Below are 17,736 nucleotides of genomic sequence, written 5' to 3' on the forward strand. Positions count from 1 at the left end.
AAGTGAAGACCAGGAGAGCTTGGGTATATCGTTCGGGCAGGCGTTCCTCTTTATTGAGAAACACACGTGCCGTCTGTGTCTGCAGTCGTCCAAGTCTAATTCTAACAGTATACATTGTAATTTATCCACATTTCATGGGGAGGGATTTACACAGTAGAGGAGGAGACAATCTAAACAAAGGAATGCACATGTTGTTTAGGTAAAAGGGACACACCCCATACATTTCCATGTCACCAGTCCTAATCCTATCAGCATAACAGTGCCAATCAGACCACCAATCCAAATCCTATCAGCATAACAGTACCAATCAGACGAATAGATGCAAATGTGATCACTCTGACAATGTTGCTTATAGATCAGGAAGTGCATAAAGACAAAAGACTGATTAGCTTGATCTCCTTAGAATGTAGTCAACCTGAAATCTCCAAACTGTAAAGCATTATGTACATAACAAACTGTTAGTATACTATTATATTGGAACCTTGATATAAATTTGTAATCCCACAGGCACATTTTACTTTCTCTGTGTTGATTGTCTGTAGTGACGAATGACATGCTGACACAGAAACAAACATGCCACTTGGGTCCGTATAGTTCTTACGGGTAATGTTCTTTTGTGGTTGGAACAGTCCTTGTGAGTCATTTGTTGACCTTACAGGTTTCCGAACCATGAAGAATTATCTTCAGTCATCTGATGTAATTTTGCTTAAAGATCAAGAATGTCTTGTTGGATTTTGTTCAAGTTCTCTGTGGGGTCTATTAACCCAGTACAGCACTCAGGTCCGATAATGGTGCATACTCCTCCTTGCGTTGCAAGAATGTAATCCAAGGCCACTCGGTTCTGTAAAATCATTATCTTGTGCGAAGCAAGAGTGTCTGTGATGTTACCTAGGGCCAAAACCGTATCATTGGCCAGTTTCTGTACAGAATTTGATAAGCTTCTAACTTGATCAAGGGCCTGCATGACACCATAAGATGGGATTAATGCTCCAAGAGTTCTTGACCACCATGTTTGTGCACAAGTGAGTCCTGGAATACAGCCATCTTCCCTATTTGTGGTAGGAGCTGAATTATGTAACTGTGGAGATCTTGGGGTAGAGTGTGTATTTTCTCTGATAGCCGGTAGAACATAAACCAGGGTGCACCTGCCGTTGAATTGACTCGGTAAGATATTGTAGACAGAAGTTCCACATAACCAAAAGGTGCCAGTTGGTGGAGGAATCATACACCACTGATTTATTGCAAAGAGTTTCTGGAGAGATGGTGTCTTGTGAAGACACCCTTCTAAATCCTTTTCCTCTCTCCCTGCTGATGGAGTAATGTCCACATGGGATTCTGTTCTCATTTCGGCCACAAGGTTGCAACGTTCACAAGGAATTTCACCCAACGGAGTAGAGGCTGGAGCATAATTTTCCACGCACCACGGAAAAGGAATTGGCAAGAGTAAGTCCGTCATGATGGGAGCAGCTGAAGTTAGGTTGCAGGATGGCAATCCAGGAATACAACACGGAGTGAAGCTGGAGGAGTTGTGATGTTGTTACAGGTACTCTTGTTGAATGTTCCACTGGTATGAACTTTGAATAAGGTACATGTGTCACAGTTGGAGATGGGGTGTGCCACCCATGGGATTCCTGCTCCTACTGAAGGCGGATGTGGCATGCAAATGTTCTTTCCGGCAAACAAGGTGTTTCTTGACATATTCATTAGTTCTAAGAATATGTTGTTTCTGGAGTCTACACTTTGGGCGATGTCCATGATGATTAGTAGCAAGGCAATCTTGATCATGTTGATGGATGACTGAAGTTCCCGTAGGTGATTCTCTGCGTTGTGTTTTTTTTTTTTTTTTTTTTTATGGCCGTTGGCTTGGTAGTGGGTCTAGATGTCCTCTAGAGGTTGTGGCTTCATACACAGGTGAGGAGATCAGTGCGTATGGGTCTGAGGACAGCCATCAAGTGGTATCTGCACAGAGTGAGAAAGAAAACAAAAGACAGCAGAGCAATATTTGTTTTTTAAAAGACTGTAAACATTAGGGTTGTTTCCTCTGTTCAATCTAAGTCTGCTATTGTTGTTCCTCATTTCCCTATTTCTTAATTCCTGCGACACCTAAAGAACAGTGAGGTAAGGATGGACTAGTGGGTAGGGGAAAGCCTATGAGGGAATCTTCACCGCAGGATTGGCCCCCGATGCCTGTTGCATTCGGTTCTTTCCTGGGCTCCTCACTGGTCCGTGTGTCCTAACCTATCCCTGTCGGTGGAGGAACAACTTTACAGTGTGACACGTGCGTCCAAGCTTTCCTTCCCTGACACAACACTGCAGCTGCTGTAATCAACATCACTTGATGTGGTCCATGCCACTTAGGCTCTAAGGGCTTGTTTTTGAATGACTTTATCATCACCCACTGACCTGGGATGATCGTGTGTCCACCTTCTGGTGGCGTCTGCCAACATGACTCAACTCTCTCTCTGGCACTCTGTACTGCCTTTGTGAGGTTTTCACAGTAAGTGATCAGGGCATCTGAGGCAATGTGAACATCAGCATTTCTAAGATCAATCACGCCTGGCATCTGCATTGGCCGTCCTGTAATAATCTCACGAGGGCTCAGTCCTACGGATCTGTTAGGTGACGCTCTCATACTACACAGAACTACTGGCAGCGCCTCAACCCATGATACTCCTTCCTGATGCATTTTGCTTAGTCTGGTTTTGATTGTTCTGTTGGCACGTTCAACCTGTCCTGATGCTTGTGGCCTGTAGGGGCAGTGAAGATTCCACTTAACTTTCAACATTTTAGACACTTCCTTGACTACCTGTCCTGTGAAGTGTGTACCTTGATCTGAGTCAATGGAATCTGGTAATCCCCATCTAGGAATGAAATCAGCGACAAGACATTTAGCGGTATGTGCAGCTGTAGCACTCCCTGTTGGATAAGCTTCTATCCATCTTGAGAACTTGTCTATCACAACCAAAACGTCAGTTTTACCCTTACAAGGAGGCAACGATATGTAATCAACTTGCAGGTGACGAAATGGTCCTGGTGGAGCTGGGGTATGTGTTGCTGCTGTAATTGCTGCTGGCACATCATTATTTTTCTGACATGTAACGCATCTTTTGACTGTTTCGTTAGCTACATTTCTGAATTTTGAATTCCACCATTGATTTGAGAACCTGTGATTCATTGCTGCTGAACCACTGTGACCCAAATTTTGTATTTGTTGAGCCAAATATGGAAGCAGTGATTCTGGGGCAACATACTTTCCCCCCTTGGTCCAGCAGCCAGATAAAACCACTGTGGCTCCTTTGTCTAACCATGTCCATGCTTCATATAGAGGAACATCTTTGTACAGGTCAATTATTGATTCAGGAGGCAGAATCGTCTTTTGTGCTGTACTACCTGAACATACTTGTACAGTTGCATAGGAACAAGCTTGTTTAGCAGCTACATCAGCAAGAACATTACCTTTAGCTTCCATAGTATTAGTTGTGAGATGTGCTTTCACTTTGATCACCGCTAATTTCTTTGGAAGTTTCATGGCAAACATTAGATCTTTTACTAATCCAGCATGCTTAATGGGGGATCCAGCAGAAGTTAGAAACTGTCTACTTTGCCAAATGACACCAAAATCATGAATGACCCCAAAAGCATACCTGGAATCAGTGTAGATATTTGCAACCGATCCTGAAGCTAGCGTGCATGCCCTAGTTAAGGCTACTAGTTCTGCAGCTTGAGCTGAAAAATGATCTGGAAGACGTCCTGAAGCTACCACTTCAGTGGTGGAAGTGACTGCATAACCTGCTCTTCTGTTACCTACAATCACTTGAGCTGAACCATCAACAAACAACTCCAAATCTGCATTCTCAATGGGAGTTTCTGCTATTTCACTTGTAGCTGCGTATGTAAGCGTAACACAATCGTGAGTCATTTCTCCTTCATCCTCTAACAAAACTTCAGTCATTGCAGACATCATACATGAGGATGGGTTTGTGACAGGTGCACGCTGTAAAACAATGTTCGGGGCTGTGAGGGTTGTTAACCAATTTCCCCAACGAGAAGAGGTGACAGAGGTGACTTTTGCTTGATTCAATAGTGCGGACACTGCATGAGGGCATCTTACATTTACAGTCTGTCCTAACACCATTCCTGATGAAGCCTGAAGGGCCAAATGAACTGCCTGCACTGCTCTAAGACAAGGGCCCATCCCTTGAGCGACTATGTCCAGTTTACCAGAATAGTAATGAATTGGGCGCAAAATGCCCCCATGATCTTGCATTAGACATGCAGTCATGAAGCCTAAGTGTTCATGGACATAAAGCACAAAGGGCCTGTCAGATTGGGCAATTCCTAATGCTGGTGCTTGACATAGTGCTCTCTTCAAATCATTGAAAGCTTTGAGCTGAATTTCTTCCATACAAACAGTATCAGAATCTTTAACTTGGCCTTTCAACAAGTCATAGAGAGGTTGTGCAATTGAGGCATATTCTTCAATCCAAGGTCTACAGTAACCTGCTGTTCCTAAAAAAGATCGGAGTGATTTAATAGTATTAGGGGGAGGTATAGCTTTGACAGAAGCGGCTCGATCCTGTGTAATAGATCTATTTCCTGCACCAATTGTTTGACCCAGAAATGTGACTTGGTTTTTAGCAATTTGAGCTTTGTGAAAGCTACATTTGTGTCCTTTTCTCTGCAAATAGTCCAACAATGCTTTCAAGTCAGTTTGATGTACCTTGTGATCGGTAGAGGCAATCAAAATATCATCAACATATTGAATCATGGTGGACTGTTTGACTGGACATTCTGGGTCACACAAATCACGTCTGACAGCCTGATGGTATATGGTTGGGGAATTCTGAAATCCCTGTGGCAACCGTGTCCACTTGAATTGTTCATAGTCAACTGTGAAAGCTAACCATGCCTGGCTGTCAGAGTGCAAGGGTACAGAAAATAATCCATTAGACATATCAATTACTGAAAAAACTTTACAATCTAATGGTAAGCCATTACAAATTGTAGATGGATCTGCTACAAGAGGGGTGATTTTATCAATATGTTTATTGGCTACTCTGTAGTCTATGGTGAGTCTCCATGTCCCATTGGATTTTTTTATGGGCCATACAGGTGAGTTACAGGGACTGTTGGTTTTAGCTAGCACTCCTTGCTGCTTTCTACAATAGGTTTGATTCCCTGTATAGCCTCCTTATTGATTGGATATTGTTTGGTTACAGGAGGTGGAGTTCCTGTCAATTTGACTGGTTCTACGCCTGTCAAAAACCCACAATCATCCTTATCTTTAGCCCAAATTGGGTGATTCTGTAAGAAAGCATACTCAGGAGGGGTTGAACCATTGGTAGAAACTTGTGCTGAGGAAATTTTTATGCTAGTAGATTCTGAGGACATGTCTAAAGTTAGATGTACTTGTCTGAGTAGATCCATGCCTAGAATTGCACCTGTATTTAATGGAGCACATAGCAATTTTGTAGTCAGAGTCTTTGGGCCGAACTGTACCTCTATAGATGGTGTTTCATACAAAACCGAATCTTCACCTATTACACCAGTTAAACAAAGTTTAGTTTTCTTGTACGGAATGTTTAAACCTTTAGCCAATTTTGTAGGAATTACTGTAATTTCTGCACCTGTATCAAGCAAAAAGTCAATCTCTTTCTCTTTTATGCTACCTTTCACAAATATTCTCTTGTCATTGTGATGGATTACAGGGGAAAGGTAGCTACTCACAGCCCCAACAATTAGTTTTTTGCCTGTTCTTTTTGTGCTTTTAGAAGAGCCTGAGCAAGCTGTCCTAAAGTTTCAGTGTACCCTGGCGGAACTACTTCAGGATTGTAGGCTGGCTGAGAAGGAACAGAATTATGCATAGCATTTCTTTTACTATCTTGCAACTTCTTCCTACACTCTTTCTCCCAGTGACCTGATTTTTTACAGTAGTTACATTTGCCTTCTCTCTTAGGCCATCTGTTGTCTTGATTTCTTGTGCTAAACGTAGCTGCTGCTACTCTTACTTTTGCCTTAACATCTGCATCTCTTTCCCATGTAGCTAACCTTTCAAGGTTACTTCTGAGAGTATTGTTAGACCAAGTTAGATCTAGGAATGGCAATGCTTTTCTGTACTCGGCTAAAAGACCATCTGACCAGACGCGAACAAAAGCTCCCTGGTCATCTAAAACACATTCAGAATCATCAACTATTCCACTGTAAGTTATAGCTGACTGACAAAATCTTTCAGTGTATTCGCTCACAGTTTCTTCTTTCCTTTGCACACAGTTAGTGATTTTGGACCAGTCTACTTTGGGTCCCATGATATTCTTTAGAATTTTCAAATCGCCTTTACTGACATGTTGTAGTTCAGAAGTAACAGCAGACTCAAAACTGTTGAATTCAGATTCAGTTAGAATTTGTGACATCAGCTGTGTGACTTCTGTTAACGACATGTCGTAGAGACGCATTTTGCATAACAATGTCCTTCTAAATTCAGAAAAATGTGTGCGTGCTGAGGGTAAGCTCTGGGATAATCTTTCTATGTCTTTAGGTGCTAGTCCTTTAGCTACAGTTTGTACTTGTTCAACAGAGTTATGAGGAACACTTTCAATCCCAGATCTTTTCCTTGCACCACATACCTTCACTGAATCGACAGGCACATCAGTTACTGTTTGGATAGCTACATCTGTTTCAAACAAAGTTTGTAAGTCAGGATAAGTGTTATCAGTCTGACTAACTTCATTCACATCAGTTTTCTCTGCAGCTTTGTTGCGGTTCAATTTCTTTGTCAAAGATGCTACCCTAGCACTGAACTCTTTGTTCTGTTTCTCTAGCTCTGAGATACGCTGAGACTGTTGTCTAGCTAGCGCTAAACCAAATTCTCTGTGACAACAAATAATGCCTTTCACATTGTTCTTGCGAATACATGCTCCTAAAACTTTTTTACATTCATCAATTGACCAAGTCTTGTCTGGATGGATCTCATATTTCTTTGTCAAATACAATCTGACTGACTCAGTCACAATTGAGTCCATATGCTCTCCTAACAATGACTTAAATTCACTATCTGACCACAAAGGCGTCGCAAGACCACCTTTTTCAATTGTGGAGAACAGTCTAGCATTCTTTCTATACATGTTTCTTTGTAACCACACAATCAAAACACTAAAACTCTAGTTAACAGAGGGTATACTTGTTAACATAGATCAACTACTGTTAACCTTCCTTGGTAAAACAGAGGACAACACAAATATTAGCCTGCAATGCTAATCTTCCCTGCTGAAAAACAGAGGCTGAACAACTATTAGCTGGTGATGCTAATTCTTCCCTGTCTGGAACAGAGGCAAACCAATTCTTCCCTGCCTGAAACAGAGGCTTATAAACTATTCTTCCCTGCCGAAACAGAGGCTTACAAACTATTAGCTTGTGATGCTAACCTTCCCTGCCTGGAAAACAGAGGATAACTTTCATCTCTAAAACACATTTTTTAGAGGATAACTTAGTTAATCAAACCCTACAGCTGTCTGATAACTCTTCTCTGGCTGTGCAGAGGATAACAAATTTGTACTGGTCTTAATGGTTCTTTTGGATAGAGTGACTCACCAACCCTTGGTTGTACAGAACAATTCAGCTGGATTCAGTCTGGAACGAAGTCAGAATCTTTGTTGAGCTGGATTCAGTCTGGAACAAAGTCAGAATCTTTGCTGAGCTGGATTCAGTCTGGAACAAAGTCAGAATCTTTGCTGAGCTGGATTCAGTCTGGAACGAAGTCAGAATCTTTGCTGAGCTGGATTCAGTCTGGAACGAAGTCAGAATCTTTGCTGAGCTGGATTCAGTCTGGAACAAAGTCAGAATCTTTGCTGAGCTGGATTCAGTCTGGAACAAAGTCAGAATCTTTGCTGAGCTGGATTCAGTCTGGAACGAAGTCAGAATCTTTGCTGAGCTGGATTCAGTCTGGAACAAAGTCCGAATCTTTGCTGAGCTGGATTCAGTCTGGAACGTGGTCAGAATCTTTGTTGAGCTGGATTCAGGTGGAACGAAGTCAGAATCTTTGTTGAGCTGGATTCAGGTGAAACGAAGTCAGAATCTTTGTTGAGCTGGATTCAGTCTTTGTTGAGCTGGATTCAGGTGAGGATCTCTATCCGGGTCACGGCACCAAAACTGTTGGAAACTCAGAAGTGAAGACCAGGAGAGCTTGGGTATATCTTTCGGGCAGGCGTTCCTCTTTATTGAGAAACACACGTGCCGTCTGTGTCTGCAGTCGTCCAAGTCTAATTCTAAACAGTATACATTGTAATTTATCCACATTTCAGGGGGAGGGATTTACACAGTAGAGGAGGAGACAATCTAAACAAAGGAATGCACATGTTGTTTAGGTAAAAGGGACACACCCCATACATTTCCATGTCACCAGTCCTAATCCTATCAGCATAACAGTGCCAATCAGACCACCAATCCAAATCCTATCAGCATAACAGTACCAATCAGACGAATAGATGCAAATGTGATCACTGACAATGTTGCTTATAGATCAGGAAGTGCATAAAGACAAAAGACTGATTAGCTTGAAGATCTCCTTAGAATGTAGTCAACCTGAAATATCCAAACTGTAAAGCATTATGTACATAACAAACTGTTAGTATACTATTACATTGGAACCTTGATATAAATTTGTAATCCCACAGCGCAAAGCGGTGACGTCCTCAAGCGTGGAGAAACCCATGGCTATCTCAGCTAATAGATATGATCTAGAATCAAATTCGGAGGCTGAAATAAATTGAACAGGAAAACCAGCAGCAGCAGGAAGTCCGTCTCTGTGGTATGTGCTGTATTTAGTGGCCTGTCAACATTTGTGTGTCTTTACTCGCAGTTTATGAGGACATGATTTGGTTTATGGACTATTGTATGCGACTAACCTTAGCAGTAGCAAGCAAAACGGTTTTGCACGTCAGACTAGTGTAACGTTATACAGAGAACAACAATGGCCTAACCGTTAGCGCATTGGAACGACGAAGCATGCAATCGTGTCGTTTTCTGATGTTTACTCACGCGACGATAGCCAACAGCACAGACATTTGAAGCAGTTTTACTCACCGGCTGCTTCCAAAGCAGGACCGAACCTTTATCGCTGGGACCGCTCCGTCAAAAACACACTTCTTGGAGTGTGAAGATCCACTTTGCGACGCGACTGAAGCGATGTTGTGAAGCTTCCCGTCATTTCTGCGTTCAAATCGGTTCAAATGCAGCGCTGCCTTCCTGGAATGCTGTGCTGAAGCGTTGAAGTCGCTTAATGTCAAAGTGGAGGAATGAAGTGGAGTGCTGCGCGGACTAACCGACATTAGTGTTCACGGACGACTGGATCTGCAGCTGAGAGAGTGTTTATGGGCGTGCATTTCCTCTCTCGCTCTAGTCACGCGCGCGCGCACCCTACCGGGAGAAGAGCCCGTACAGCCCTTACAAGGACCTTCCGCTCTTATTAACGTCAAGTAGACCCATACTCGAAAAAAACTCTCCGAAACTTGTGAGAAACCGGAAGGAGTATTTTTGACACAGAAATACTCCATCAAACGTCCAACATTAGTTTTTGAAACTTTGTCTATGTTTAGGATGGGAATCCAAGTCTTTAACAGTGTAAAAAGCTCAGTATGACTGAAACAGCATTTCACCCCCCCCCCCTTTAATGATTACCACGGCAAACTATTTTTCTCTGTGTATTAACTCGCACAGATTAATTGTTTACCTTAAGACAAGTAATGTGTGATAAAGTAAATAAGGTTGGGTTTGATTCCACGAGGACTTTAAATATGTTTAGAAACCTGTTTTATCAGTCCTACCTGCATGAAATGTGTGTGTTTTGCACAATTTTTCATATGATTGCTGGATAAGACTTTTTATTATATTTCTGGTTTTATGTGCTTGCAGTCTGTTTATGTAAAACTTTGTGCTCAATGGGATCATTTCCTGGTAAAATGAAGGATACATTCTAAATAATGCAAAATAATTGCATTTTCTCATGAGAATGGGTTAGACAAAACAAGACTAAAATAAAAAGCTCAAAGCATAAAGTACAATATAGTTGATAATAACAATATTTAACTTGAATTGTTTTTGCTGTATTCTTACTACTTGCGGTAAGCACAGATGTCTTGTGTTTGTAGATGGTGAAGTGATTCTGAGTTCTGTTGATCATGTGATTGAGGGAGAGACTCTGACTCTACACTGTTTACATCGATCTACAAACCCCTCGATCCTCAGCGCTGGTTTCTATAAAGACGGATCACTGATCCAGAATCAGACGACAGGAGAGATGAGCATCACTACTGTCTCAAAGTCACATGAGGGTTTCTACTCCTGTAAAACAGAGAGAGGAGCGTCACCCCACAGCTGGATCTCAGTCAGAGGTGAGAGTCACTGGAGTCTGTGACTGAAGGTCCACATGATCATTATATACGAGTCTCTGGATCTTATTTCTGCTGGAGCACAATCAGTTATTGACCTCTATTGAATCAAATCACATATTAAACATGTTAGTGACTTTCCTGACTGTCCGTTAATTAATTATTTTTCATTTGAAATCAGCAAGGAATGAATCTGAATGTGGTCATGTGATCAGAGTCAGTTTTTTTTGGTGTGAGGGGTTTTATCCCCTTTAAAATAAATGACCATAAATCAATATGCAGGCAAACAAAAGAATGACATCATTAAATACATGAATGATAATTAATGTTTTGATTAAAGCACAAAAAATAATAAATTGATTGATAATTAAAACTGAATGTATATTTAAGATAACAAAATAGAGATATGTAGAAGTCATGTAAAACAAGTTTAGTTCTAATTCTATTAATCTTTACTGGACCTTTAACACACAGTAATGTTGCTGAATAATGTTCTTGTGTTTCAGTTTCACCTTCAGCTCAGATTTCTGGCCTCAAAATCCTCAGTTTTCTTCTGGCAGCTTGTCCGCATCTGCTCGCCACAGTCGTGCTGCTTTACAAATGTTACAGAGCGAGAGGTAACACTTCTATATATTAACCTTAAATTTATTTAACAGTGATGGATTTATGAGTTAACTTGCATAATAACTTTGACTATTTGCCCTTTTGAACTAATAAATATTGCTTGTTCAGTGCCATGGCCTCTTGCGTTAGCATTACTTATTTGCCATAATCTCTCTGAGCCGAGTCTGACTAGCAGAACTTTAAGATTAAACAAGATGGTTCATTCATATTTTTAATGTCATTACAGTCACAGCGGGACAGCACTCGCGGGTCAGCTGGAGTAACCTGAAATATGAGCTTTTCTACGCAAGTTGAGCGTCACAGAAAACATTTATGTGACATTTGACCTGAGGTCTTGTTGCTGATCTGAAATATATTCTTTATATATAGAGTACATTATTACCGCGCACATGCATTAAATCTGCCCGCTTTCTAAACGGCGAGAGAGCGCGAGAGCGAGAGAGAGAGCTTGTGTTTTTGTTGTTGTTGTATATTTCTAAACCTCATTTCCCGGCTCACACTTTTCTTATCCTAAATTTAGCAATTTGCAAGTTACACAAAACACACAAGCCGTGCTGACTCTCACGGCCAGGTGTTCTCTTAGTCCGATTGACGTATTACATAGGCTACGACGTTAAACAGACCCGGGACCCGAAGTAATCGATTGGGACCCGACCCGGACCCGGCTGACCATTTCAAATAAAGACCCGAACCCATATGGTCTCTGGTCGGATCCCGGGTCCAAGGGTCTCGATTGCCCAATGACATGGATGTAGAGGCGGCACAACTATAACGATCAGTCTATAATCTGACCCACTTTGAAGCGGTACTAACTACAGTGGAAAAGCAAACCCAGCCTTGCCATAAGTATATTTACGGGATGCCATGGAGTGAAAGTAACATCTGCAGTGAGCAGGGAAGACTGTTGCCGAGCTGTATGAGACTGGAATAGTTGTTGATAATCTTTTTACTCCTGTCCTTCCTCGCCAAATACGCATTATCCAAATACTCTATTTAATTTGATATAAGTGTAAATTCGTGAAATCAGTTACTCCAGCTTGTCAAAACGCATGAGTTATGTGATATTTGGAGACAGTTGCTGTGTCCCAATTGGACTACTTATACTACGACCTTTGTCATGGCACACATTCGCAGAGGTGGAAAGAGTAACAAAAATATTCTACCCAAGTAAAAGTACTGTTACTTCAATGAAATTTTACTCAAGTACAATTAAAATTACTGGTCTAAAAATGTACTCAAGTAAAAGTAAAAAGTAGCTCATTTAAAATGTACTCAGAGTAAAAGTTACTGAGTTACTTTTTTTAACAGTGGGGGTGGGGGACTCTCCCCTGTAGGGTTGTGATAGAATGAGATTTTCACAATATGACAACTATCTCAGAAAACATCACAGTATTAAACAATTATTTAAGGGGGGGGGGGGGGGGTGAAACACTCAGTTTCAGTCAGTGTCATGTCAATCTTGAGTACCTATAGAGTAGCATTGCATCCTGCATATCTCCGAAAAGTCTTTATTTTTTTTATAATTATATAAGAAAGATGCGCTGTTCCGAGTCTTTCCGAAAAAAGCCGAGCGGGTGGGGGTGTGTCATGTGAGCGGAGCTAAATAATGACGTGTGCAGCAGCGCGCTGCAGTGAGGAAAGTGAGTCGCTCTGTGAGGAAAGTGATTCGCTCAGTGAGGAAAGTGATTCGCCCGCCGCGTGAGGAAAGTGATTCGCTCTGTGAGGATAGTGATTCGCTCAGTGAGGAAAGTGATTCGCCCGCCGCGTGAGGAAAGTGAGTCGCTCGGTGAGGAAAGTGATTCGCTCAGTGAGGAAAGTGATTCGCCCGCCGCGTGAGGAAAGTGATTCGCTCTGTGAGGAAAGTGATTCGCTCAGTGAGGAAAGTGATTCGCCCGCCGCGTGAGGAAAGTGAGTCGCTCTGTGAGGAAAGTGAGTCGCTCTGTGAGGAAAGTGATTCGCTCAGTGAGGAAAGTGATTCGCCCGCCGCGTGAGGAAAGTGAGTCGCTCAGTGAGGAAAGTGATTCGCCTGCCGCGTGAGGAAAGTGAGTCGCTCTGTGAGGAAAGTGATTCGCCCGTCGCGTGAGGAAAGTGCTAATACAGATCGACCGCCGGCCTATCAGTGGGTAAGTCAGTAGCTACTGGTTATATCACCTGTTTAGCATCCTACAAGCCAGCGCTTTGATGGGCGTAGCCTGTTGCTTTCACTCTCTCCCTCGCTCTCTCTCACGCGCTTCCGGTAGAATTGTCCGTAAGGCCCATACAAGGAAATTCCGCCCCCGTTAACGTCAAAGGGGACGCATGATCTCAAAAAACTTGCCGAAACTTATGACTAACCGGAAGTAGTATTTTTGACAAAGAAATACTCCCATCAAACGTCCACCTTAACTTTTGAAACTTTGTCTATGTTTAGTATGGGATTCCAAGTCTTTAACAGTGTAAAAAGATCAGTATGCATGAAACAGCATTTCACCCCCCCTTTAATAAATAAACTGTACCTATTATTAAATTATGGTTAGTTACTTTCCACCTCTGCACATTCGTTTATTGTGTCTTGGCACCAACTTGTGGCAGTTTGGTGTAACAGCAAAAGGACATTGAGCTGTTTTTTTAGTGGTTGACATCAGTCATGTGGCTCTTAGATTAGAGGTTAACCAGGAAAAAAAAACGCAGTGTTCCAGAATATTTCCATGCGGTTGGACAAGAGATTTCTTCTCTCTGTTTTCTTTATGATTTGTGCCTTGGAAAGGCTTTGCCTGTAAGTTTGTTAGCTTTTTTCAGTATGTGTACAATGTATGTGCATTTATATATTTGTAATTCACAAATCTGAGTTTAAAAACGAACTATTCTACAGCAATGACAATATGGAGAGCTGTATGTAGCCTCTGAAATCTGTGTTCAGAGAACATTTTGTAAAAAGACATGTAATCTTTTCATGTTTCAGTTTTACAAAAATAGAAAGAAGAGGAAAGAACATTACAGTAAAAATCTCAACTTTACTTCTGCGTCTGCCCCTTTTCTGATTCCTGTTAGCTATCTGTCAGTGTTATGTAGATGGGACACGCATCTAGGGCAGAATAGTAAAAAGGCAGCTGCAAACTCTAACTCCATTCCTCTTTCATCATCACACTGTGCGCTAATAGGCTGCATTAGCAATTCATGATGGCGGAGAAAGCTACGGAGGCTGAGGAAACTACAGAGCGAAGCCAAGCATTAGAAACGCGATCTATAGCCTCTGCTTCAACTAACAGATCAAGAAGCTCATGAGATAGCATTGCTGCGGCCAAAGCTCGCGATAAGTTGGAAGCTGCATGGGCCAAGACTGAATTCCTTAAAAAAACAACTGGGAAAAACTGACATCCTGATTGAAAAGGCTCAGCTGATAGTTACAGAGGCTCGCATGGAAGCGTCACTATCAGTTATAAAGCATGAGAGTGAAGTGGCAGCAGCTGTCGCTGAAGCTAAAGTGTTGGAGGCAGCAGCAGAAAGTGAGCTCGGAGAAAGAATTTCCGATGTGAGGGAAGTTTCTGATCACACTTGTGATTACGTCATGAACCAGTCTCGACTAGGATTGTCTCCTCCTGTTGAAGATGAACCATATCAACCACCTCTAAAGCCCATTGTTCAAGTGTTGAGGCCTGAGTCACCCCCAAGACTTCGCTTTACAGCTTGGGAGGTCAGGGACTGCTACAATAAACCTGATACTGACAGTATGACACGGCAGCCTCAGATATCAGTGCAAAAACTGCCCAACTTACAACTCTCCCTTAAATCCCAAGTGCAGCCATTCACATCTTCACCATATAAGACAACACCACAGCCCTCGTTTAACAACAACACTAATGTGAGTGAGATTTCACTGATTTCACCCTGTGCAACAACATGTACACATCGCTCTTGTGTCAGCAGTGGATTCAAAACTAAGATTGCGCGTAGGCATTTATAATGTGCACGTCAGGCGCTGAGTTTCCCCCTCCGGTGTGAGACCCCCTTGAAGCCTTGTGTGATTTTTTGAAAGTGAGAGAATCCTGGAAGGGCACGCAGGCGGCGCAAGCACAAATAACCTGATATTCTTTTAAAATTAGTTTATTAACTTGAAATACAGGCAAGACATACTTTGTAGATGTGTTCGTAGAAATATTTTTACATTTGCACGTGACTGATTTAAACCCGTGTTAGACCTGTGTTTCCCCTTGTCCGACCCGACCCGCACCCGTATCCGACACAGTTGGATGTTTTTCACCCGTTTTGGCAAAATTCGCGGGTCGACCCGTTTGGTACCCGCGGGTACCCTAACCCGTACAGGACTCTGTCGTAGATAAGCTACCATACAGTCTTCAGGAGGAGTGGATGGCTCAAGGTTCTCAATATAAAACTTTACATCAAATTGCTTTTCCTCCATTCTCGTTCTTATGTGATTTTCATCTGCAAAGAGGCTCGAACACGCAACGATCCAAGTTTTGATCTGTCTTCAGGAATCCAAAGTGTTTTGAAACCGGAACAGCCATTCAAGAGACAAGTGAAAAGCCCAGTCTACTCTCACAAGACGGAAGTATCATCAGGTGCTATGAGTCAGACACACAGTTTAAATTGTGAGTTGGATGATGTGGATAAAACCTGCCCGATTCATAAGAAGCCCCATCCTCTCAAACGCAGAAGTTTTAGGAACAAACCTTTAGACGAGTGCAAGACATTCCTAAAGGAGAAAGGGGTTTGCAACAGGAGCTGTGCTACTACCACTCATCTGGCCAGGGACTGTAAAGCAGCTATTAAATGTAAGGCATGCGGCAGTGATGCTCATGTCGCAGCACTTCATGCAGGACCGCCGCTTTCTATCTTAAACGAGTATGGTGGGGAGGGAGAGATAGACACACCTCAACCTGTCACCTTCAAGTGCACCAAAGTCTGTGGTTATGGGAAAGGATCACGGTTTTGTTCGAAGATTTGCCTGGCTAAGGTTTACCCAGAAGGCCATGCAGAGGAAGCAGTCAAGCTTTATGTGATCCTGGATGACCAGAGCAATAGAGCACTTGCTAGAAGTTTTTTGACTTCCTGCATGTCAAAGGAGAGAGCTGAACATACACCCTACGTACCTGTGTAGGTGTGACAAAGACGGCGGGCAGAAGAGCTACGGGTTTCACTAAAGAGACTTTGGATGGAGAGACGAAGGTGAAATTGCCAACTTTGTTCGAATGCAACAACATGCCGGATGACAGGGAAAGGGCGATGTGGTCCTTCTCAGGGATGCTCAAGCCAAGCGCAATGAATGGCCTATGGCTCTTGTGACTAAGATTTTCGCCAGCAGTGATGGAAAAGAGAGAACAGTTTAAGGAGTTGCAAGGAATGGGACAATCAAGACGTTCTTCAGACTTATAACAGAAACGGTCCTTCTCATGCAAACAGAGGACTGATGCTTTTTGGGGTCTACTTATGTGATCATTCCTTTATCCCAATTGGTCATAGTGGTATCTAAACAATACCAAAAGGGGAGTGTCATGACACACATTCGTTTATTGTGTCTTGGCACCATCTTGTGGCGGTTTGGTGTAACAGGGCTATAAAGGACATTGAGCTGTTTTCCTAGTGGTTGGTTTAAGACATGTGGCTTAGAGGTTAACCACAGTGTTCCAGAATCTTTTCATGCGGTTGGACAAGAGATTTCGTTACGTTTTGTGCCTTCGAAAGGCTTAGCCTGTATGTTTGTTAGCCTTTTTTTCAGTATTTGTACAATCTATGCATTTATATATTTGTAATTCATAAGTTTGAGTTTTAAAACGAACTATTCTATAGCAATAACAGTATGCAGAGCTGTATGTAGCCTTTGATATATGTGACCAGTCACGGAAAGTAGGGACACAAGTCGGTTCTGGGGCATTTTGAGTTATTCACAGATTCTGAAAGTGTAGTCTCCAAGCTTTCCAACGATGTGTAACACATGGAAATCTGATAATATTTGGAGAAGTTGTGGTCATCTGAATGTAGGCCTTAAGAAAAGTGTAAATGAGAGAAAACAGCCTCTAAAGTTTTGCAGTTCTCACCTGTTCTCACCTGCTGGGAGTGACAATAAGGCTCATTTACATCTCATTTAGATAAGCCATACCCCCTGTAAAGCTGCATGGTTGCTAGTAACGACAGACGCAACGGGAAAAATCGGACCGCATTCACACCAATCAATTCAAGCAATTGAAGCATTATTCAAATTAATAGCAGATGTTAAAATTACCATCTAAAAGGCCATTATAGTAATGGCGGTTTTGGCAAGTGATACGATGCTAACAATTAAAACTGAGCTAGCTAATAACAAGGTAGATATGGGAAGGTCTAAATATGGACTAAACATGAGATAACGTGTAGGCTACGTGTTCTTAGAATGAAACTCACCAGATTTTAAACAGAAAAGTATTCTTGCAGATCTCGATGCCTCCAATGAAATAAGTCGTTCGGGCACACTTTATCTTTGTCTGGGTCTTCTTTGTGGATGTAACCATCTCCGAAGTTTGCGCTGTGCATCTGTTTGCCTCTAAATGTCCAATAATTTGCATGTCCCACTTGCATTTTTCCGCAGCAAAAGAATCCAGATGTATGTTGTACATAATGGGGACTGTCAGAAAACAGGCTGCTACAGGACTGTCTCCCATACAGAGAGTTCTCTTTTCTCCTCGTGTAGCATTTACAGTCAAAGTTACGGATTTTCCCCATTTTGCTGTCTTTATCCCCATCAAATGTTACTATC

At 42.2% G+C, this 17,736-nt stretch overlaps 1 protein-coding gene across 1 annotated transcript in view; it reads left to right on the top strand.

Moving 5' to 3' along the window:
* Nucleotides 1-17,736, top strand: part of LOC137071707 (Fc receptor-like protein 5) — a 173,284-nt gene that overhangs the window by 140,645 nt on the left and 14,903 nt on the right. Inside the window, exons 12-13 of the mRNA XM_067439929.1 lie at nt 10,143-10,385; nt 10,889-10,999. Of these exons, the coding sequence (XP_067296030.1) occupies nt 10,143-10,385; nt 10,889-10,999 (354 nt within the window). The remainder of the gene's footprint in view (nt 1-10,142; nt 10,386-10,888; nt 11,000-17,736) is intronic.

Source organism: Pseudorasbora parva, chromosome 1 (genome assembly GCF_024679245.1).
Source record: "Pseudorasbora parva isolate DD20220531a chromosome 1, ASM2467924v1, whole genome shotgun sequence".
Classification (NCBI taxonomy): Eukaryota; Metazoa; Chordata; class Actinopteri; order Cypriniformes; family Gobionidae; genus Pseudorasbora; species Pseudorasbora parva.